At 35.1% G+C, this 24,762-nt stretch overlaps 1 protein-coding gene across 1 annotated transcript in view; it reads right to left on the minus strand.

Annotated features, from left to right (window-relative positions):
• LOC131156295 (protein trichome birefringence-like 11) overlaps nucleotides 1-15,325 on the minus strand; it is a 32,328-nt gene extending 17,003 nt beyond the window's left edge. The window contains exons 1-3 of the mRNA XM_058109853.1: nucleotides 14,340-15,325; nucleotides 12,267-12,656; nucleotides 10,327-10,485 (exon numbers count right to left, since the gene is read on the minus strand). Of these exons, the coding sequence (XP_057965836.1) occupies nucleotides 10,327-10,485; nucleotides 12,267-12,656; nucleotides 14,340-14,749 (959 nt within the window). The 5' untranslated portion in view covers nucleotides 14,750-15,325. The remainder of the gene's footprint in view (nucleotides 1-10,326; nucleotides 10,486-12,266; nucleotides 12,657-14,339) is intronic.
• Between the last annotated feature and the right edge of the window lie 9,437 nt (nucleotides 15,326-24,762).

The raw sequence follows: 24,762 nt of genomic DNA on the forward strand, positions 1-24,762 counted from the left end.
GTGTGATCATTTGTGAAGTGTATTGTGTACTTTCCTTAGTGAAATTCTTGTATCATTGCTTCCGTGGATGTAGGCTTCATGGTTTTAAATAACGGCCGTTATGTAACGGAAATCGAAGGCTCCAAAACCAATACAGGCCGATATTGCAGAGCGGAAAAAATTCACAGCTGTAACGGTCGTTACGTCTCCGTAATTGTCTGTAACGGCCGTTACCCAACGTTACACTTCGTAACGGTCCGTTACGGGCTGTTACATGGCCAAAAGCTTGCCAGTATTCTGAATCCCTAAAGCAGGCTTTCCGCTGCTTTCCCCCCCTCCCAACTACCCATCTGCCATTCAATCTAACATTCGAAGAGCAAAATAAAAAAACTTACCCTGAACTTTTGTTGGCCGAAGCTAAATAAGAAGGCTTCACTTCTTCAAAGCTTGAGAGTGATCAGGTCTACACATCTTCAAAGCCTTGCAGGAGTTGCAAACTTGCAGCAGCTTGGCAAGTCACCGGCGACAGCTCTGCAGCAGCTCCACCGCCTCTAAGTCTTAAGACTCGACTTCTCCTCCACTCCCCAGAGTCCAGCCAGCGTATGAGATAAGCTTTAGGGTCAATCAGTCAACACCCACTGCCACTTAAACTTTTCATTATGTTTTTCTTTTAAAAAAATTATATTTTGTTGTAAATTATGTATGTTAAATTGAATTAAAAAAAAGTAATTTAATAGAGTAAAAAAATTAGAAATCAATAATAATCATATGTAAAATAAAATTTACTTATTTTATGAATATTTTAATTATCTTTTTTTTTTTTAAAGTAATTATGAAAATCTAGTTCCATCACATATATCTTTTTTCTTAATATTTTTAAGTTTTAAAACATCATTTTGACCTTAAATTTAAAATTAGGTAAAATAAATCTTTACATGATCTATTTTTTGTTTTTAGTTATCAAATAAGTAAAAATTGATAACTTAAATAAACAAAATTTTAACCTAATAGTTAATACATTAATAATTCTGATTTTTACTACTGGAATTTGTAGAAAAAATTTATTTTAATCCATATATTGAAAAAATGCTTAAAAAGTTGAATAGTCAATTTGTATTGTATGGATCTCTATTAGTGATGTATATGAAAGTAGAGTAAAAGTCTTTTTCACCTTTAAAATTACAATGTTAATTTCTCATAGTTATAAATGAAAATAATATCAAGTTATAAAAAATAGTGAAAATATCTTTTTAAAGATAAAGGAATATATTTTTTTGTAATTATTTACACACTTTAAAGCTATGAATTTTAAAGCTATGAATTTATTGAAATCCTTTCAACAAGAGAACATATCCCTTAAATATATGCATAAACACTCTTATTTTACTAATAAATAAAATATTTAATATTTTATAATTTTTCTTATTTAAATATTTTAAATAAACATTACTTATTATTTTTAATCAAATATTATATTTTATTTTTACGTAATAAGTATTTAAAATTAGAAGGACTATTTAGTACTTACTATTTAATATTTACTAAATTACTAATTAAATTATACTCGTCATTTTTTTAAGAAAGGTTGTAACTTTATATTTTCTCTATGTTTTGTGTATAGATCATCAAATCAAGTCAATCAAGATGTCACGTGTAGAAGAAATGAGAACTTACCAAGTGAGGATATTGGAAGGCATTTTGGTACTGCAGTGGACGGTAATAGACATGTTATTATGTGTAAGTTATGTGGGAAGATAATTAAAGGAGGCATTACACGCTTGAACAACACTTGGCACATAAAAAGGGTCAAGTAGTTGGATGCTCAAATGTGACTTCACAAGTAAGAGAACAAATGATGAAACATCTACAAGTAAGAGAACAAATGATGCTCAAATTAAGTAATGACTATTGCATGTTAAATAATTTACGGATATATACTACATGTCGATGCGCACATGAATTTTTGAACTTTAATGAACTGATTTGCTTACCTATATCCATGTTGATTGAAATGTTGTGTATGTTCAAAATGAATTTTTATTTAACAAAACAGTTATACCTTTAGAAAGGGGGAGAGATAAATTGTTTAACACAGGGAGAAATTTTTTTAAAAGGAAGAAATTTTTAACTTTGTATATTTTTGTATACCTTTTTGTTGATGTCAAAAGGGGGAGAAATATCCGCAGTAACATTTTGAAAATATCCCGCAATAAAATTTTGAAACAAAGGGGGAGAAACATTTCACAATAATATTTGGACAAAGGGAGAAATAGAAATTAATTCAGGACAAGGGGAGAATAAATGGTTCAAATTACAATCCTAAAAAGTTTATTGTCTTTATTCTACATATTGTTTGGATTACTTTACAACATTATTTATCATGCATATTCTTAGGGGGGGGCCCTGTTTAGGCTAAACCCAAAATTTTTGCTCGTGTCTTTGTCATCATCAAAAAGGGAGAGATTGTTGACTCTATGAGTCCAATCCTGTTTTGATAATGACAAATCACATAGTATCTTACATGTGCATTGAGATTGTGAACAAGATCATGACTTAGCATGCACGGAAGGTAAGGATGTCATGGACGCCATCAGGAACTTAAAGCATATACAACCTGGTGCACTCCATGGAATTAAAAGAGCAAAAGGATGGAGAAGCTTCAAGTTTTTCAAGTGTAATGGGTATTTAGTATTACTTGTATTTACATATCTCATATGATATAGTTGGAAGCTGCAAATGGCATATAGTTTGAACTTAGGATGCATGTGGTTCTTGACATATTCATATGCATTAACCTAAGTAGAATCAGGCTGGATAACAGGCAGCTTGTCGACGAATCCTTTGCCTCGTCAACGAACGCATGAAGGCTACTCGACGACGAATGTTTTGTTCTCGTCGACGAGAAAATACCGAAAGCTCAAAAATCTCAGACAGGCCATTCGTCGACGAACCCATGTTCCCGCCGATGAACGAGTGTTGAACACTCATCGACGAACGTGTGCACTCGTCGACGAGTACATCGCGCTGAATGACCTCTAACGCGAACACGGACGGAAATCTTTTATTTTAAATGATCCAACGGCCAAAAATCTTTCAGATGGCGAGAACACTTATTTAAACAAACCTTAAACCCTAGAAACACAAGAAGAAACATTTTAGAGAGACTAATCTTCATATCTTGTGCTAAGTGTGCCTCCATTCCAGAGATTTGCCAATACTCTATTGCATTCACTCATCCTTGGGCAAATCATCTCAGCTTTTCAAAGGGTTCTCACTCATATCTTGAAGACATCATTGATTCTGAAGTTTGGTAAACAAGTTTCTTATTTTTAGGCATTCAATCTTGATGTTAAAGTTATTTCTCTCTCATATTTTCGTATGTCTAAAACTTTATTAAGAGAAAGAACCACATTCTTTTTATCCATTGTGTGAAATATCTTTTTGAAAAAGGTTTTATTGAAGCTTAAATCTTTGAAAGCATTCTCGTTTTATTTCATTCAAAGATTTGATCTTACCTTACTATTGCAAAAACTATTTGAGAGTAAATTGTTAAATTTCCAAAAATCATAGTTTTTTAAGAAATCTTTTTTGGAGAAATATTAATAGAGTTTAGATCTTTTGAGCAACCCTATTATATATCTTTACACAAAGATCATACATTTGTTGTTACGTAAATATTATTGAACACATTACATACACTCAACTGAGCTTCATGTTATATCATCTGAGTATGTATTAGGATTTCAATTGTACTCATTAGCTTGTTAAGGAGCATTTGAGTTTTGCAGAAAGTTGTAATTATTATTGTATTGACGGTTTGAGTTGTGCACCGGAGTGAGGAGGAAGCTACGCCTCTTGTAAGCAGCGGATTGTAACGGGAAGTTCCATCCCAGTTAAATAAGCGGGATTAGTGGAATCCTTGAGTGGGCTGCTCAAGGCGAGGATGTAGGCCGGGTTGGCTGAACATCGTAAAAACTGTGTTTGCATCTCTCTCTCCCTTAACTCTTTTAATTTTCGCTTGCATTTCATTGTCAATCTTGCATATTTGTATGTTGCTAAATATTGCGTGCACTTGAGAATTAATTGGGTGTCATTGAGTTTATTAAGATATTATTTTGAATTAATTTCATTAGATAGCTTAATAAATTTCTAAGTATTCCCTAACTTGTGATTATTTTGTTAAACATTAAAATATATGGATTAAGTGATAAAATAAATTTAAATAATTTTTAAATACCCAATTCCCCCCCCCCCCTACCTTCCTCTTGGGATTACACCTAAATTAATACATACTAATGAGCAGTGTTGGGATCTCCACAATAGACCTTCACGTGTTGCCAATGCAGCCACCACCGACTTCACACCTTTAAGGGCAGCCACTGCAGCCACCATTGACTCCTCACCTTTGGGGCCGAGTAGGGGGGCAACATACTATATCCATGCCAAAGGAAGAGTATTCCAAGTTCCAACAGTATCAAACATCACAACAAGCTTCTCTTCCCATTGCATCTCTTGCCCAAACAAGTAATCCCCCAGTATGCCTGTCACCTAGTAGTTCTCATCCTAGTCCTTGGGTCATAAGACTCCACTGTCATTCATCATATCACAACTATACCAAGCTTCTTCTCCACTCAATATCCTACAAGTTTACCTTGTTTTACTCTTGCTGATGGATCCCACACTACAGTAAAGGGAATTGGTACTATAAATCCCACTTCTTCTATTTTTGTTCCTTCGATTTTGCATATTCCCAAATTTTCTTTCAATCTTATGCTCATTAGCAAGATTACTAAATCCATGAATTGTTCAGTGACATTCTTCCCTAATTCTATGGTAATTCAAGATTTGAAGACGAGAAAGACGATTGCTGAACGGCATGACGCTGGTGGACTCTATCACTTTGAGCCGCTATCTCCCTCTACTGCATGCATTATTGTTGTCACTTCTTTCCAAATTCATTATCGTCTTGGTCATCCTTCACTAGAAAAGTTAAAATGTCTTGTTCCTAGTTTGAGTCTTGTGTCTAGTCTTGATTGTGAGTCTTGTCAGTTGGGAAAGCACCATTGTGTCCCCTTCGCTTCTCAAGTCAATAAATGGGCTGCAAGCTCTTTTATGTTAGTTTATAACATTTGAGGTCCCAGTAGAGTTATGTAAAGTTGATTTTATAGTACTTTGTAACCTTTGTGGATGATTTAATAAAAGATCGTTCCAAGTTATTTCATGCATTTTGTGTCTTTTGTTATGAAATAAAGACTCAATTTGGTTGCCAGTTTGAATACTTTAAATTGATAATGTTAAAGAGTATTTCAATGCATACTGCACTACTTATATGACTTAGTTTGGTATTGTCCATCAATCATCCTGTGCCCACACTCCTCAACAAAATGGGGTTGCAAAGAGGAAAAATAGGCAAACCCTTGAAATCACTCGCACCTTATTTTATCAAATGCATGTACCTAAAGTGTTTTAGAGTGATGTTGTACATACTACTTGTAATATGATCAACAGGATGCCGTCCCCTGTTCTTTAGTGGTAAAATTCCCTACTCCATTCTCTTTCTGAATTCACCTTTATTCTCTCTTCCTCATATATTTGGGGGTGTGTCCTTTGTTCATCAACTAACTTCTGGGGTGGACAAGTTGGATCCTCGTGCCATAAAATGTGTCTTTCTGGGCTGCTCATATACTCAAAAGGGATATCGTTGTTATAGTCCCGTGCTGCCTCGCTTCTTTGTTTTTGCCAATGTTACCTTCTTTGAGTCTACAACTTACTACACTCAGTCCCTGAGTGCTTTGAGCTCAATGAGTCTATTCCATTGCCTAATCCCCCAAATTCTACTTTGCTGTCCTTGCCTAACCAACCATCTTAGTCCCCATGTAGTTCGAGTCCCCATCGTCTTTATCATCCTAATTTGCAAGTGTATTCACAACGGTGGTTCCAAAGAAGAGAGTCCCCTCTAGCTTCTACTACCACGCCTTTGGTTTCCTCATCTGATGACCATATGTCCCATGGTGTTGATCCTTTTATTGCTATTCGGAAAGGTAAACGCACATGTGCTCAATTCCAACTACGTTATGACTTCTTATCACCCTCCTATTGTTGTTTTGCTACTGCTCTATCATCTATTACCCTTCCTAAATCTATTTTGAAAGCCTTAGCCCACTCTAGGTGGAGGAATGTTATGGTTGAAGAGATGAATGCTTTACATGACAATGGCACTTAGGACGTGGTACCTCTTCCTCCTGACAAGTTTGTGGTTTGTTGTCCCTGAGTTTACACTATGAAAGTCAATCCTGATGGTTTTGTGGCTCGTATAAAGGCCCTTCTTGTTGCTAAGGGATATACTCACATGTATGGTCTGGATTATTCTAATACTTTTTCTCCGGTTGCCAAACTCACATCAATACGTATGTTCATCTCCTTGGGTAACTTGTCGCCTCTACATCAGTTTGATGTGAATAATGTCTTCTTGCATAGTGACCAAAGGAGGAGGTTTATATGGAGCAACCACTTGGGTTTGTTGCCCAGGTGGGGTTAGGCTTAGTGTGTCAGCTCAAGAAGGCTCTATATGGTTGACAACAGTCTCTCAAAGCATGTTTTGGTCATTTTAGTGTTGTAGTACTTGAGTTTGGTCTTTGATGATGTGCAATGGACCATTCCGTGTTTTATCATCATACCTCATCAGATAGGATCCTTCTTGTCATTTATGTAGATGATATTATTATTATAGGTGATGATGATAAAGGCATTCAGAGTCTCAAACCTTTTCTACAGACTAAGTTTCATACAAAGATTTGGGACCGTTGAAATACTTCTTAGGTATAGAAGTATCTAGATCTCATATGGAAACAGTTTTGTCATAAAGAAAGTCTGTTTTCTTGATCAATTGGATGAAACTATATTGTTGGGATATAAACCAGTTGATACACCCATGGATCCTAACAGCAAGTTAGTGTTGAATATAGGTGATTTGCTACCTAATCCTAGACAATACCGAAGACTTGTTGGAAAATTGAATTATCTCACAATCCCTTAGTCAGATATATCTTTTGCAACAAGTGTTGTAAGTCAATTTCCAGATTCTCCGAGGGCAAGTCATTGAGATGCACTAATTCGCATCTTGAGATATCTCAAAGGTGCACATTGGAGAGGTCTTTTAAATCGTGATCAGGGTCACACTTATATCCATGGATATACAAACGCAGATTAGGCTAGGTCATCTTCCAACTAGAAATCCACAACTAGGTACTATACCTTGGTTGGTGTTAATTTGATTTCTTGAAAGAGTAAGAAACAAACTGTGGCGGTCAAGTCAAGTGCTGAATCATAATATAGAGTTATGGCTCACACTACTTGTGAACTTGTTTGGTTAAAGAACATGTTGGAAGAATTGGCTTTTTTGCATTCTCAGCCTATGAAGTTGATGTCAATCAAACTACTCTTCATATTGCCTCCAACCCAGTCATTCATAAGTGGATGAAGCACATTGAAGTAGATTGCCATTTTGTTTGGGAGAAACTTGCGCAAAAGCTCATTACTACTGCTTATGTAAAGTCTAATATGCAGCTTGCTTATTTGTTTACCAAAGCATCAAGGGATGCTCGCGTTAAATTTATTTGTAACAAACTTAGAAGCATATAACATTTATGCTCTAGCTTGAGGGGGAGAGTTAGAGATTATTTATGCCTTTTAGTATTATTATTATTAAATGTGTTAGCATGTTAATTAGTGAGAGTTGGTAAGGATATTATTGTCATTAGAATGTATTTAATTTGTATTATAAATAGAGGGAGAGACCTAACTTCAAGTTAGGTCATTCATTTCAAAATTTCAACAATTGAATGTTGAATATAGGAGTCTTAATAAAAGGCAAAAGCATTTCAACACTCAATATTACCCTACCATACCAGAACCAGCCACCCCCAAAAAAACCACTCTAGCATTGTTTGGGAATTTGATACGGGAACATGGGGGAAATCCCATTTGTCGTTCTTATTCAAACAAAATGGGAACTCATTCCATTTGTTGTGTTTTGATCATTTACACAAGAATCAAAATCATTAGTGCGTATAAGATTTTTTTATTGGTGTCATAAAATAAGGGGCAAGTTTTTCATTTTATGGGATAAAACCACATCCTTACCACCAAGACTGCCATTTCACATCCTCACATAGAAATTTCGATTCAAATATCACGGATTAGAATGGTGACTATAGTGGTGAACAGTGCACCCCATTAAACTCATTCTCACTCCAATTGTCCCAAACAACTAGTTTCACTCCCATTCTTCCCCCATTCCCATTCCTACAGGTTCATTTCTAAATCTCAAACCTACCCAAACAAAAAAGCAAGAAGGCAGCATGCGAGGGGTAAAAAATTCAAATTTGTGATTTTGTAGCTTAATTAAATCTTAATTAAATCAAATTGGTGTATAATATCTCGGCTTCACATCCATATGGTGCAAATATCAAGTTTACCCCAATTGTCTGCCTAGTACAGTCCCACTCCTTTCTCTAACCTTGGGACTGGCTTTGTAGAGAGCTGGGACTGGCTTTGTAGAGAGGGAGCCACTAGATCCAATATAGGTAGTCTTTAAGAGTTATTGTTGTGTAAAATTTGTATGTCTTACTATCTTGAAAGAGTTCTTATATGGTGGATTCTTTGTTCTATTTCATGTGAACTCATTGAAAGCACCTTGAATTTGGCCTTGATGGTCAACCATTAAATAGGTACCACTTTGCACTTTTTCCCTTTTCAAATGGAATTTTTACTAGAACCTTCACCTATCACCTAAAAAGATTTTATTCCCCACAGGGAAAATAGATACACACACACACACACAAACAAACAAAATAGCACTGAGCACACGCCACAAGTGTGCTCCACTGCCCAAAATTAATTGTTTTTAAGGAGGAATAGAAGTTATGGAGATAATGAGGAGTTATAGAAAATTTAAAATTGAAACTATTTTGTTAAATTACTTTATATCCAAGGTTTGTAATTTTATAATTAAATGATAACTTGTGAGGCTGAAGGCATTTTAGAAAGGGCAAATGTTGATTGAAGATCACCTCATCCTAAAAATACTCACGGATGCACAATGTGCATGCTTCTCAGTTTTTGTTAGTCATGAATAGCAAGAAGAATGTGCAATAAATTAAGGAGTCATGGGTGGTTATTGGTAGTCATGGCTGCACTAACTAGTTCTTGTAGTAATGGGTAGATATGGGTAGGATTTATATTTTCTAAATTACCCAATTGAATATTTATTTTCAAAAGAATTTTGTAAAAATAGGAATGCTTTTAGAATATAATGGACAAAAAGTGAAGAGTGGAAATTGTCATGTCCTCCTTTAATTAATAGTATAGATTAGTGGGCACAAACTACGTGTGCTCCACATCCCTATATGTAGGGAAATAATGAGGCATTATGTAGATAATGGTGGAGTTAAGGAGTTGGGGGTAGCTTTTTAATGAATATTAATTTAATAATTAACCCATTAATTGAGAACTTTATTTTAATCTTAAACTTGTGGAAGTAAGAAAGGCATTTTAGGAATAAATAGGGAAATAATTGGAGATTGAAAATTGCCTCAGGTCCCTTTAATAAATAGTATAGAATATAGATATACTTATTGTTGCTTGTAGAAAGGAGCAGCAGGAAGATATACTTATTGTTGCTTATAATTACCATCTCCCTCATTCTTTTCTATCCTAATTCTTTGTTTCCTATTTTGCAATTTTCAATGTGTGGTTTGATGAAAAAGGACAGAAACACACAAATATCAATTTACCAAGGAATTAGGAATAGTCACTAGAGGCATCCAACAATGCCTCTTCAATATTTAAAAAAAAAAAAAGTGCAAAATGACTTCTTTACACAGAATATATTGTGAATGTTATTTCATAATCCTCTGGAGTTCTGCATAAACACACCAAGTCAAACACGGATCAATGAAATTAACATATATAAGTATTGGTAGAAAAGGCTTGCGGCTAAAGTATGTTAAGGCACATTCAAATGCATATATATCAACGAAGCATGAACCATAAGTTAAGTCATCATCTTTCCCTTTCGTAGGAAATACAAAGAACCACAAACTGAGATGAAAGAACACACAAGAAATAAAAAAAAATGTGACACAACTATCCATGCACATGTTCAAGCCATAAAAGACATTACAAGCACAAAACTAGACAAATCAAATCAGGTAGAGAACCATTAAGTGAAAATGATATAGATAATTTTTTATAGAAACAAAAAATTTATTAGAGAAGGAGATGTGACTATAATATGAATGCCAATAAAGTTCCAAAAAAGAATTAAGTAGTGCATATGAGGCAAACCTGAAATGTACAGGAGCATAGGTTCGAAAGAAGACCCGAGTTTTGTTCATATTTACTTCACTACCTATCCAATCAATCACCGTCTCAATTGACCTCTCATAGGCACTTTCTACGCTCATATCCATCTTCACCTCCTCTCCTTCTTGGAAGTAACAACCCCTGTCAAATAATATGAATCCAAAGTCAGCGTGTCAGAAAATGTCTTTACAGCTTATCCCATCAATAGCTTTAACAATATCACATGCAAATTGATTCTCACAAACAACTGCCCTTCTCTCTTATAGACTTGATCTCATTGGAAATACATCCTAAATTTGTGCCCGATATCTGTAAAAACACGAAATATTTTGAGTGTCTTAAGTGTTAGCAGCTAGGAAATAAGAGCATATACCCAATCTATTTTGATCTCTGAAAGTGAAAGAGAGTGAAGCGGAACATAACCATGAAAGTAAGTAGGGCAGATAAATGAGCAAAAGAGTTCTCATGACCTTCTGTTGTAAGGTGAGCAGAACACATAAGAAAAACTAAGTGCAAGATACACATCCCATTTGTGACTGTTCTGAATCATAAAGCCAACAGGACCACTTAAGAGCAAAAATAATCTTGATGGAAGAACCATTTACTAGCATTGGCATCTGAATCCTTTTGAGGAAAATCTCTTGGAGCAAGCATTGATATGTAGAACAACTGCAACTTAAGTTTCAAACAAAATGTTCACCCTGGACATTTATCTATTGGATCAGCTTGTTCTGGAGGAGACATGAGAAAACACAGCAGCAATCAGCTGAAATGCTTTTCTTCTACAGCACTCCACATCTAACCAACCAACAGAAACAAACCATCCTCAGTCAAACTAATGCTTAACCTCTGGTCAACAATATCAATCATACACTATCATTTAAGACTTCCATATCCAATCAACAACCAGGAGACAGGGATACTATTTTGCAGATGCCTTCTTAGAGCTAACCAACCAAAAAGACCAGACTGCCCAGAGAAAGAATAACGCCTAATCTTTGGTTAGCAATGTCTACCCACCACTACCATTTAAGCCTTTTCCACATCAAATGATCAATTGAGAGAGTCTCTTCTTGATTCTTTCATTGGGTTCCTCAGCCGTTTTTTTGCCAGAAGAACACTTGGTTTTAATTCATTACATCTAAAACAATATTTTCATTTTTTTAAAAACAAAGAATTATATTAAAGAAAGAGAAAAAGAATGCAATCAAGAAAACAGAAATGGAAAAGAAAAAGCTTAGCTGGGACTCCCTACTCAAACAATGAGCAAGTACAGGCTTTCCCAAATGCATCTAGAGAAAATTATAATTCTCCAAGCCAACTATTCCGCCTTAAGAGCCACATATCAGCTATAGTTGATCTAATGAACATGTCATCCCTTGGCTGCATAAAATTGTCTCACAAAACATAACCACTCATATGACATTGCCTTATGGAATCCAGCAAGTTAGATCTAGATATGCTTTCTCCACATCAACAGAGAAATTATTTTCTTCTCTCCCTAAACACGCCACCTTAAAGCTTAAACTGCAGCTGCACAGTTGTCAGCAATTTCAAAGTTTTTGTAGTAACAAACAGGGTACTATTGGGCATGCTCCATACAACCAGAAGTAGCTTCTAGGGTTCATATTGGAAGGCATCTGATCACACTACTTGGCACAAGCCAATTGCTAGTAGACTATCCATGGATGATAACTATTTGAAATTCTCCTCCTTGTCCCCCCTACCCCAACCAAAAAAATTAAACAATTAATTTCTAAACTATCCCATATAAAATTACTGAAAACCTTTAATAATAATAATATATGATTTTTCAAAAAATTATTTCCAAGAAACCATCCCTCCAAATGAAAATAAAATAAATTACAAATAGAACAGAAATGCAACTCATTAGTCAAAAAATTAAGAAAGATTAAATGTACCCTCTGATGGTCTTCTCATTATTCCACCAATGCCCAGTGTTAAAGATGATCACATCAGCATCTTTCCAGCGGTAGGAGCTCCAGTCCATTTTATCTAGCTTCACCGTAGTCTTTACATTTTCAGGAGCTCCGATTGGTTTTCGGCTCTGCAGAACGAGAAACGGGGCTCTATAATACTCAATGGTGCAGTTAAAATCTCTAAACTTGAACACCAAGAACCCTGTGTGTTTTGTGATGGGACTTCCATTCACTTCATATATTGATGCCTTATCAGAAACTGCAGGAAAGAGCATGCAGAGAAGAGACTCCCATTGGTTTCTCCCAATTGAGTCCCCCACAAAAACAACCCGATGATTCCGCAGATTTTCCAACATTTTCGTTGCATTAAATCTGTTGTAAAAGAGAAGATAAAAGAACACAAATAAGATTTTCCCTCTTCAGCCAAATTACACAAGACATAAGGTGATCATTCTAATATGTGTTGACTAGAACAATGAATCTAACTCAGAAAAATGAATGAAAAAACTAATAATAATGTATAAACAAATTCATGAAACTTAAAGGGCAACTCAAAGAAGGGAAATTAATAATAAAACAAGGTAAATAAAGCGATTTCAGATATGATGTTTCAGTTAGAGAGGGTAAACATGTGAATTCCCAAATTTGAAAATCGCAAACATAGCACTATTCTCAGAAAAAAAAAAATAACAAAAAACAGTATCACCATCTCGAATAAACAATATAAAAGCAGAAAAACAAAGTGCACTTTGGTTAATTAAAAAAAAAAAAATTCAGGCTGAGTGAAGAAGGAAGGCAATGAATCACAAAACTTTATTTAAAAAAAAAAATCAACCACGAAGCTAATCAATAAGAATCAAAATTATAGACCAATCTATTAAAATGACCATTTGAAAAAATATATATATACAAACTGCAAAATCAATAAAAGCTCTCTCTATCTCTCTCTCTCTCTCTCTCTCTCTCTCTCCCCATGACACACACCAGCACGCAAAACACAGTTAAATTTTCAATTTTCAATATTAAAATAGGTAGTGTACTGTTTACAAATTAAGATCTAAAGCTTACAAACACCTGGAGGAGATCATGGATTATGACCATAAAAACGGGAAAGAAAATCATTACATGAGCATACAAAAGTATGAACTTCTAAAAAAAAAAAAAATTGAACAAACCTGATATGTTGAACAAGAAATGAGGTGATCATTTAGCCCAGTCCAACTTATTAAAATGAAAGAAAAAATTTAAAAACAATATATGAAATAAATACATGAAATTTAAAAGGGAAAGTCACTGAATAATAATAATAATAATTATTATTATTATTATAATAAAACAATGTAAATCAAGGAAGCAGGCATGTCATTCCCCAAATTAGGGGGGGAAAAACGCAAAATTAATGATTAATCTCAAAAAGAAACAAAAAAAAATATTGAGGCAAAATTCCAAATAAATATGTAAAATAATAATAATAATAATAAGTGCCCTTTAATTAATGGAAAAAAAAAAAAAAAAAACCCAGGCTGAAATCAACGATGAAGTTAATGAATGAGAAATTTTTTGTTTTTACAAAAAAATGATGAAGAAATCGACAGAAATCAAAATCAGCGACCAACATATTAAAAACACGACATTAAATAAATGAATAAATGTCAACAGCAAAACTCACTCTCTCTCTCTCTCTCTCTCTCTCTCTACAATAGTAACCCTTCACTGTTAAGAGTGTTTGCAAGCTTTAGGCTATAATTTGTAATGGTATATTAATTAGTGGGAAATTTTAATTTTCTGTTGTGTTTCTGCTGAGAGAGAGAGAGAGAGAGAGAGAGAGAGAGAGAGAGATCACTAAATGAGGACAGAGAAGGTTGAAATTCAAAAATAATAATAATAATAATCATAATTTTTAAACAAACGAGGGGAGTTGCAATAAAATAAAAACTTCCCAATAAGTAACGCACAATTACAAATTAAAATGTACAAACGCTCCAAAACATCACGGGTTAAAAAAAAATGAGAAAACTTAAATACTAAAAAAGGCAAAGAGAAATATGAACAAACCTGGGCAAGTTGCAATCTTTGGGCTGCCAGCGCCACTTAGTGTAGAAATTATCAGGCCTCCCATTCTCAGAACAGCGAAAGCCTTCATCCAAAAAATCACAACCTTTGGACTGATACAGAGGATAACTTTCATCCCAAACCCAAGTGCCGTCAAACAAATCACACCCATCACCACCATTTTCGAGGAATCCCGGACGTCCATTCCCGTTGGGCGGCGATCCATCAGGGCGAAGCCAAGGAATCCTGTTGGTCTCCAGCCGGCCATGCGGGGCCCGAGGGACAACCCGTTCATCCAAGTGAAAGAAAAAGGCAACGAGGAAGACGGCAACGAAGAAGAGCCAGAGAATACCGAAAGAGGGCTCGAGAGGGTTCAAACGCTTGAGCTTTTTGAAGAACTCAAAGTGGGTCATGGTGTTAATTTGTTGGCGTTGGTTCTTATGACGATGCCTTCTCCATCGTCTTCCCAAGCCAAGGATAAAATGGCACGTAGAGAAAAACTCAAAAAGGGGGTCTTTGAACAGTAGCAGAGGAGCTGGGTTGTGGGTTGTCTTTACTTTACTCTTCGCTTTAATCACACACTCAGAAGTCAGAACAGAAAAGAAAATTTGTGGGGTCTACACTGGAAGAGCAGCAATTAAACCCAACCTTAAACCCGAAACGGCAGAATCCGGTGGAAGAGAGCAATCTGCAGCGAGTAAAATTGCAGCAAAAGAGTATAGCCGAGAAGAGCAAAAAAGTTTAAAGGCGAAAACCCTTTTAAAGCGGCATAAACATGTAACTGCTGAGCCTGCGTGGTCTCTGTTCTTACACGAGAGAGAGAGAGAGAGAGAGAGAGAGAGAGAGAGAGAGAGAGATTTGAAGTGGAATAGTGGTGGCGTGAGTGGGTGTGCTCGTGGGAGTGGACGAGCAAACTTCAATTGGAAACCGACAATAAAGCCGCGGGGACAGGCGGTTTTCGCTGAGGCTGATGACAAGGGGAAGGCCTATCGCGGCTCATGACCAACCCTATGCCCCAACATGCCTACAATTCAAGAGTCCCCACATTCTCTTATATCCCATATCTCATATCTCAAGTCTCTTTAGCTCTCTCGAGTTCAAACCTTGGCCAAAAAAAGGGTAACATAATCTTTTAATATCTAATTTCTAGTTTTTGATCATTTAAATAATTACATGTGATTTTAAAATCATTTTTCCAAATTTTTATTCCTAAGAATAAATAATAATAGTTTTGTCTTAGCCTCTTATATTATATATTATCCAAATTCAATCCAAGTCCAAATCTAAACTCTCTTCTAAATGAGATTGTAAATGAGTTAAGTTATTCATGAGCTACTCAGTACTCGACTCAATAATAGTTCGTTTGAACTCGTTCATTAAGATAAATGAGTCAAAGTCAAGTTCAGATTTTGAACTTAAAAACTAAACGAGTCAAACTTAAATTACATAAAGGTCAGCTTGTAAGCTTGCAAAGCAGCTTGTTCGACTAGTTCACAACTTAAATTGTTTAAAATATTCAAATAATATAATTGTTTAATAAGTTTAGGAGCTAATTAATGAAGTAGATTCATTAGCCTTTTAATGTGTAGTATAAACAGATTTGTCTATTTTCTTATTAGGAGGTTCATCAATTTATATATTTGGTTTAGGATTTATTTTTTAAATTACATTATTTTATAATATATGTTTAAAAGCATTTTATCTTTTATCATCACTACTCACATTGTTTTTTTATCTTTTAAAAAAATTTCAATGACATAAGATAGTAAAACATAAATTAAAATATTAATTTTATATTTCAATAAGCAATTTTAGACTTAATTTTAAAGTTCATTATGATGCATTTGGAAGCATAGATTTCAAATCTTTGATTTGGATTTGGGTGGATTTAGATAAATTTCAATACAATTTTATATTACATTTTATCCAAATCCAAATCCAAATCCAAGACCTCTCTAAAAACAGGGTTAATATATAATTATAATTTTAACAAGATTAGTCCTGATTCGTTTAGATTTATTTTAAACTTGATTAATAAATGAGTCGCGATGTAAGTGGAATGAGAAATTGAAGATAATGTAATGCATAAAGTTAAAGCAAATTGGGTAAAATGAAGAAGTACTTCAAGTGTTCTTTGTGATCATAGAATACCCTTAAAATTAAAAGAGAAGTTTTATAAAATTGTTGTAAGACCAGTTATGTTATATGGATCAGAATGTTGGGCGACGAAGAAACAAAATATCCAAAAAGTAAAAGATGTTGAGATGAGAACGCTTAAATGGATGAGTGGTATAACATTGAATAATAAATTAAGGAATAAACATATTCACGGTAAGTTAAATATAACTCTTATAGAAGATAAGATAAGGGGGGACAGCTCAGATGGTATAGACACCTGTAACGTAGGTCACATAGTGCGTCAGTGAGGAAGAGTGAGTTAGTTACTGTGACTGGGCAGTAGAAGGGGTAGACTTAAATAACTTGGAAGGAGATAGTGAGTAAGGATCTAATATTGTTGACTTTTTTTATCAGATCCCTATTTTAATTGTGACAAACCACATTATCCTATTTGCGTGTTTTGAGTACTTGAGCAGGTTTATGTTTTAGTTAGTACAAATGATGATGCAATATAGAAGTCGTAAGAGCACTTGAAAAGCATACCCCGGTGTATTCCATGGAGTTGCAAAGGAACAGCGCACGAAGATTGATTTATGTTTCAAGTTGTATTATATTTTTATATTTATCATTCGTGTCTGTATTAATTATCTATCGGCATGTAATAATTCGCATATCATGCATAGTAGGAACTATAAGCTCAAAATCATAGATTGACCTTAGGGATGGGACTAAGTAAAAAGATCTTAAAAAAGACCCTAGATCTTTGCACTAACACTTAGAAAAATCCCCATTGTCACATATGCTATCCGAGAAAACTTTTGATTTAAATATGCACCTAAATACACATTTTTAGTGTGTTCGGTCGATCGAACCCTAACATACAGAACAACTTTGGTCGACTAAACCTCCCTAGGTCAACAGTTGACCATTTGGTCGACCGAACATACTAAGACCTTCGGTCAACTGAACCTACCCAGGGTCAAAAGTTTGACCATTTGGTCGACCGTCCTTAAAATGAACATCAATGCCCTGGTCGATCGAACTAGCACGTGGGAAAATCTCAACGCCCTAGTCAACCGAACTTGAAGTTGAAAAATGGCCTAGTAGATCAAACATCCAAATTCGGTCAACCAAACTTAGCCTGGTCGACCAAACCTCGGAGGTTCAAAAATCGTCTCATGTCTGGTCAACCAACACCTCAATTTAAAAACACCCTAGTCGACCGAACTAAACAATCCGGTCGACCGAACCTCTCAGATTGCTCAAATTTTACTAAGGTTAAAACGTGATTACTTTTTTATTAACCATACTTAATCTTTTCTAAAATTTCATCTATGTCCCCCAACAATTATTTTCTAGTGTATCTATAGATATGGGTTCATTTGCAAAGATTAATAAGAGATCAGGGTTTTTGATTAAAAATTTTCTTCTGAAATTTTTAGAGCTTTACTTCCACATATAAACCCATATACTCTACCTTTTTTTCATTTTCTTTGCTAAAACCAATTTGGTAAGAGTATTGTGAGATATCTCATAGTGTTTACACAAGCTTATACTCTCATTGCATTTATTGTTTGCTTGATTTTGAGATTGAGAGTTGAGCATAATTTTCCCCCCAGATTTAATTTAATAAATCTTTTGTGTGGGAAAACTTAAAGCTTGTGGGTCTTGGCATTCAAATTGCAAGACATCTAAATTGTGTTTTTGTTTAAGCAAAAATTGTTTTCGCAAGCTTACTTTTTAATATCTCTTTGTGCTTAAATATTGAGAAAATATTTTTGAGATATTTTAATTACATTTGGTGAAAATCTTTGAAACCCTAAAGTGTGATTGAGATATACATCTATACGTAGTTTCAAAGATTAGCTTATTGAGACACTCATTGCACTTGATAGAATATAGACATCACTCTGAGTGTTGATTGCACACATATAGCACTGAGCTTATAATTCTTGCATTGTTGGTGTGCATTGATTATACTGTGTTGAATCGGTACATAGTCTGCTTATTTAAGAAGCATTTGAATTGTTCGCAAAAATCATATTGATTATTGTACTCTAGGCATGGCCTGAGGGGGTATTGATTTAACCCGTAAGGATTAGTTGTTAGGGCATTTTTCGCCCCACAAAGAAAGTTTGTAAAGGTTGAGGTTAGCCCTAATAATTTGACCTGGTTGTAACCGGTGCTACTCCCCCCATTAAGTGAGCAATAGTGGTAATCATCGGGCGTGCGAGCTGAGGCAGGGACGTAGGCAGTATTGGCCAAACCCCAATAATATTTCTAGTGCCTGCTTTTAATTTCTGCATTTTACATGTCAACACTTGAATGTTTGTGTATTATTGTTGTGAATAATTGGGTTCATGATTATATAAAAAGACCCTAAGTTTGTGTAATACTGTTTGTGGAATTTGGACCAAACCTAGGAGAAATTTTTAAATACACAATTCACCCTCCCCCCCCCCCCTTTCTTGGGAATGCACCAATTCCAACAAATATCCCTAAATTTGTCAAAAGAAATGGTTCATGATTACAGAAATTGGAAAAAAAAATGATTCATATAGTTGACCCCACCTAGTGGGACTAAGGCTTGGTGTTCACGGTTGACCAAACTCTTATTAAGGACTTTTCCAATAACTCAGATGCCTGAACAATTAAGTTCTAAATATCGTCGGGTGACCGAAAGTGCAAGTTCGGCAGACCGAACTTGAGGTCAGGCGACCGAACCTCGAGCAGGTTGGAAAATCACCTAGTTCAGCCACCCGAACCTGTCCTCGGGCACCTGAAGATGGAAAAGTTACTTTTTCTCATATGTCTATTCGGGCGACCGAACCAAGGGCTCGGTCAACCGAAAGTCTCGGGTTGGCCTATTTTTACCGTAGATAATTAAGGGTAATCAGGGTTATTTTTGTTGAATATGCTTTAAAAATTTTTAAATATTACCTTTATGTCCCCAACGTTTATTTTTTTGGGTATGTCTATATATATATGAGGTCATCTGCACAAATTGAGCTAAAATTAGGAATTTGAATTAAGAAAAATCCTCTGAATTTTTGAGAGCCTTTTCTTCATATACAAGCCTATATACTCCACCTATTTTCATTCTTTTGCAAAATCATATTTGGTGTGAGTACTTTGAGAGATCCTACACTACTTATACTAGCTTATACTCTCACATTGATTGTTGACTTTTGAGAGAGTTAAGCCTAAAGTGTTCCCCATTGGTTTAATCAATAAATTCATTTGTGGGGAAACTTTTAGCTTGTGAGTTTTTGCACTATTATTGTAAGACTCATTAAGTTTTTCTTGTGTTGTGTTCTTGCAAAAATCTCTTTGACAAGCTTGGTTTGCTATTGTCTCTTGTGCATAAAGTTTTTGAAAATCATTTTGAGACATTTGATTATATTCTTTGAAAATTTTTGAAACCCTACTTGTGGTTGAAATATATTTACATATTGTTTCAAAGATAGATTGGTAATACACTCTTGCACTTGATTGATTATTGACATTACCTAGAGTGCTATTACACATTGTCTGCACTGAGCTTATAATTCCTATCTGCTTGAGGTGCATTGATTATTGCATGTGCATATTGGTACAAATCTGCTTGTGTTTAGAAGCATTAGAATTATACACAAAAATTTGTATTCACGGTTGTATTCCAGGCGTGGCCTAAGGGGGCGTTGATCTAGCTCGTGAGGATCGGTAGGGCCTTCTCCACTTCGTAAGGAGAGTTTGTAAAGGTTGAGGTCAGTCTTGGTGTAATTTGATCTAGTTGTAAATGGTGCCGCTCCACCCGTTAAGTGAGCAATATTGGTAATCCTTGAGCATGCGAGCTGAGACGGGGGTGTAGGTAGTATTGGTTGAACCACAATAACATATCATGTGTCTACTTTATAATTCCGCAATTTATTTACTACACATGTATGTTATCTTCATTAGAAAGTGAATGTTGCGCATGATTTAATTTCCGTATATTATATTTATCTACGCATTTAGGATTGCATAAACAAAACCTAGGTTGTGTTATACTGCTGCTGGACATTGAACCTAGGACAAAATTTTTAATACCCAATTCACCCCTCTCTTGGGAATACACTAATTCCAACAGTTTTACACCAATATGTAGCACAAGCCCCCATTGGCACCTGGACCATTGAGGTTTAGGGGATCACATTTCCATTGACAACTGGTTTGATTGACAGAGTATGGTCTCATGATGAGGTAGATGTCATCTCGTGGCCGGTCATCGATTCTACAAGGGTTGGTTGTCTGTTTGCATTGTAAATTGTTTTTTTTTTTTTTCATGCTAAATTTGACACTTTTCCCATGCTTGATCACACATATCTTAAATAATATTAAGAACAATACAAAATGATATACATGGCATCATAAAAACATGAAGAAAATGAATTAAATCACATGCAAATCCTAAAACCCACATCTAGGGAATAGTGTATGCCATACATAAAAAAGAATGCAATTGCATTGGATGAAGGATTAGTGGCCTTAGAATGCTCCTTTAATTTGTAGATCAAGCAAGATCCCTTATTTAGAATATCTCTTCTTAAATACCTCTTTTTCAACTTTGAAGGAATGAAGTTTCTTTCTTTATTATTTTTTATCGAAACCCCTTCTTTGAACCTCTTTCCTTCACATAATTTCTTACTTTACCCTCAATCGGACGTGCACTAAACTCTTTCCAAGAGGGTCCTTTTATAGACCTTTATGGAGTGGGGGAAAAGCCCTTTTGAATTTGAATTTGAATTTTGAAAATTCAATTTCAAAAGTTAATCATGAATAACTACCAACCATCAATTGCCATTGTCAATAGTTGACATATGGCATCAAAGGGGCATATGACATACCCAAAATCTCTAGCCAATTGTGTAAAGTCAACTCAAAAATTCAAATTTGTCATACACTAGTCAACCACTTATAGGAGGCCACCAATGACTACTTTGGAGGGAAAGTTGATTAGTCGCCTCTAGCTTTTTTTTTTTTTTCTGTCTCTTTTTATTTTGACTCAAAGAACTTAAACCATGTGAAACAAATATGCCAATGCAAAGAAAAACCTTATCAAAAAGCAGTCAAAACATTAAAGGAAACTAGATCATAATTGGGGCATTCCCTGATGGAAGAAAAGAGATCATTCGCCCTAAGCCAATAAATATTCAAAAGGATTTTTCGTGGAAGAATGTCAATGTCTAAAAGCTTGAAATGTCTTGGAATATTATGTTTGACATATTAAGCTTGACATGAATAAAACATCATTCTATATAGTCTTGTGTGTGATGGATTATCTTTGAGCTTATTGCCAATATTGGAACTAAAGAAGGGTGGTCATCATTTGGCTAACTAGTAAAATATATAGAACCTTAATGAATCAAGTTTTTACTTGTTAAACATCCTAGCTCGGGAGTATAAAGTCAGAGGGGGGGGGGGTGAATGGACTCTTTTCGCATACTTGGGCTTTCTCTACAAAATAAAATTCTTGCCAATATTCAAGCAATTATATCACAATATATGAAACATAAATCAAGCACAAGACATAAAATAAAGAGTATAGAGAGAGAAAGCTTAACACCAGAGTTTTAACGTGGTTTGGCTCTAAGCCTACGTCCATGCCTTAGCACCAAGCCAAGGATTTCACAATCCACTATAAAACTCCTTCACTGACGGAGCAAGCCTGACAACTCGGGTACCCAACCCTACACTCAGGAACAAATCCCTACTGTGCTCACCAAGAGGTATAAGGATCACCAAGATGCCTTGCTAGTCGGTTCACCAAGAACCTTCACCAAACGGTTCACAACGAACCTTTTACAAGAAGATGAAATACAAATGATGCTCCTTTAATTTAAACTGATACAAAACAATTCTCACACTACTCTCTCAAGGAATGATTCAAAAAAGATTAGAGAACAAGAGAATTTGAGAACTTGTGAATGAATAACAAAGATGTAAAGTGCTTAGGTTTTGTATAAAATAATATTTTTCACAATAAGCTTCTAATAATAAACAAATACCTTACAAAATCATGTTAAATCAAGTCTAAGGACTTGTATTTATAACCAAGAACTCATTTTTGCTGTTAACTAGCTGTTGGAGTGAATCCCATTCATTTGGCTCAAGTTCTAGCCGTTTTCTACCCGTTGCAGTGCTGAGCTTGAGGTCACTAGTCGACTAGTCCCACCCACCACTCGATTAATGCCCCGTACTAGTCGACTAGTCACTTGGGCTGTGAGACTAGATCATTTACTAGATTTCCTAGTCGATCAGTGCTACCCACTAGTCGACAAGTCCCCTATTTTGCCATGCCAATTAGCCTTTTAATGACTTAAAACATTCTTGGACAAAAGTATATTAAATATATTAATTCTAATAAAGATAAATACTTGTCCAAATGAGTTTTCCTTTTAGTATAAGATATCTTGATAAATAAAACACATTTGAAAGACCATTTTGATATCTTATAAACTTGGTATGTCCTTTATTGAAAATATACTTGACTTTCTTGGAATCTTTAGTGTTGGAATTAGTGTATTCCCAAGAGAGGGTAAATTGGGTATTAAAAATTTTTCCTAGGTAGAACTCAATTCACAGCCAGTATTCCATAATCGAGGGTCTGTTTAAGCATTCCCACTTAATCAAGTATGCAAATATTTAAGCCAAATAAGACATTCTCAGTAAATTAAATACTTGCATACAATCACCACTTCATATCCCATTTAATCTTCAAAGTGTGTATGTGAAAATGATTAAGCAATGAAAGTAAACATACACGTAAGACGCATATCTCATTTAAATAAAGGGCATGTACGCAAAAATAATGATTGCGATGAATGAACAAGCATACATGTGTGTAAATTAAAGTGCGTGAATTTAAACAAGAAAGAGAGATGAGCACACGATATTTGTTATCGAGGTTCGGCTAAACCAGCCTACATCCCTACCTTGGGCGTACCCCCCAAGGATTCCACTAACCCTACTCTCTTAAAAGGGCAGAGCAGAAGCCGTTACAACCTCTCCTTATGGGGCGAGGTAAACCCAAGCTCAATTACCAAGCTGAACCCAACTGGTCTTCCTTGTGGGGCGAAGACACCCCAGTTCAATTTCTGGGCTGAACTGAACTGGTCTCACTTTTGGGGCTGAGACTCCCCAGTTCAATTCTAGGCTGAACCCAACTAATAAAATAAAAACATTTTTGTACATAATAAAATGTTTCTAAATACAAGCAAAGATGTACATGTTTAAGCTCAAAATACACTCACTAATGATATGAAATATGCTCAGTAGAGAAAGGGTGTTTTCTTAAAATAAAAATTTTAATCTTGAGAAATGATGTGTATGATAAAATACTCAAAGATATGATCCTAATAAATTTTTTTTCCCAAAAAATATATTTCAATAAAAATATAGGAGAACCTAGGGTTTTGCTCTTTAACAAATTTTGTACAAATAAAATTATATGAATATTTATAAATGAGAAATATGTTCTCCAACAAAAATTTTTACAAATAAAAATATTTGGAGAATCTAAAATTTTAAGCTTAAAGATATTTGTGCAATAAGTACAATTAAAAAAAAGACGCCCAAACATAATGCTCTCTTTAAAAAATATTTCAAAGAACGTAACAATGAAAGTTGAAGAGTATGAAAAATTTAACCCCAAAATGATTTTTGAAATAAAAGAGTATATGGGGGACCATAGATTAAGTAAAAATTTTGAGAGAAAAAGTTTGCTAATTAAAATTTAAGCGTGTTTAGGCGTTGGAAATTAACCCAACTCGAGAGGTTCGGTCGCACGATGCCTAGGGTCGGTCCCCCGAACACTCACAAAGAGTAAAACGTGATTTTTCGGGTTCAATGGACCATAGGCAACGACCGGTCGGCTGAACTAGGCATTTTTCCAAAGCTTCGGGGCTTCGGTCGCCCGGTGAATTGTTCGGTTTGCCGGCCTTTCAGGTTGGGTCGACCAAATCATTTTTGAACTACAAGTTCGATCGCTTGGGGACAGTAGAAAATTCAAGTTCCATGATTCAGTCGATCGAGAAAGATATGTTCATTTTATAGTCATTCGCCCGAGGCATGGTCAACAAGTTGACTTTTGCCCTATAGTGTGTTTGGTCGACCGAGGTGTTTATAACTAAAATTGGTTGGTCAACCGGGGCTATTAAATTAACCAAAAAATCCAACGTTGATCGATCTCTGCCCTAAGGTTTGTCTATAGCCTATCTGAGAATTAGGTCATATCATGCATGATGTATGCATTTATTACCGAAAAAAATATAAAAACCTAAATGCATAT

This window comes from Malania oleifera, chromosome 5 (genome assembly GCF_029873635.1).
Source record: "Malania oleifera isolate guangnan ecotype guangnan chromosome 5, ASM2987363v1, whole genome shotgun sequence".
Lineage (NCBI taxonomy): Eukaryota > Viridiplantae > Streptophyta > Magnoliopsida > Santalales > Ximeniaceae > Malania > Malania oleifera.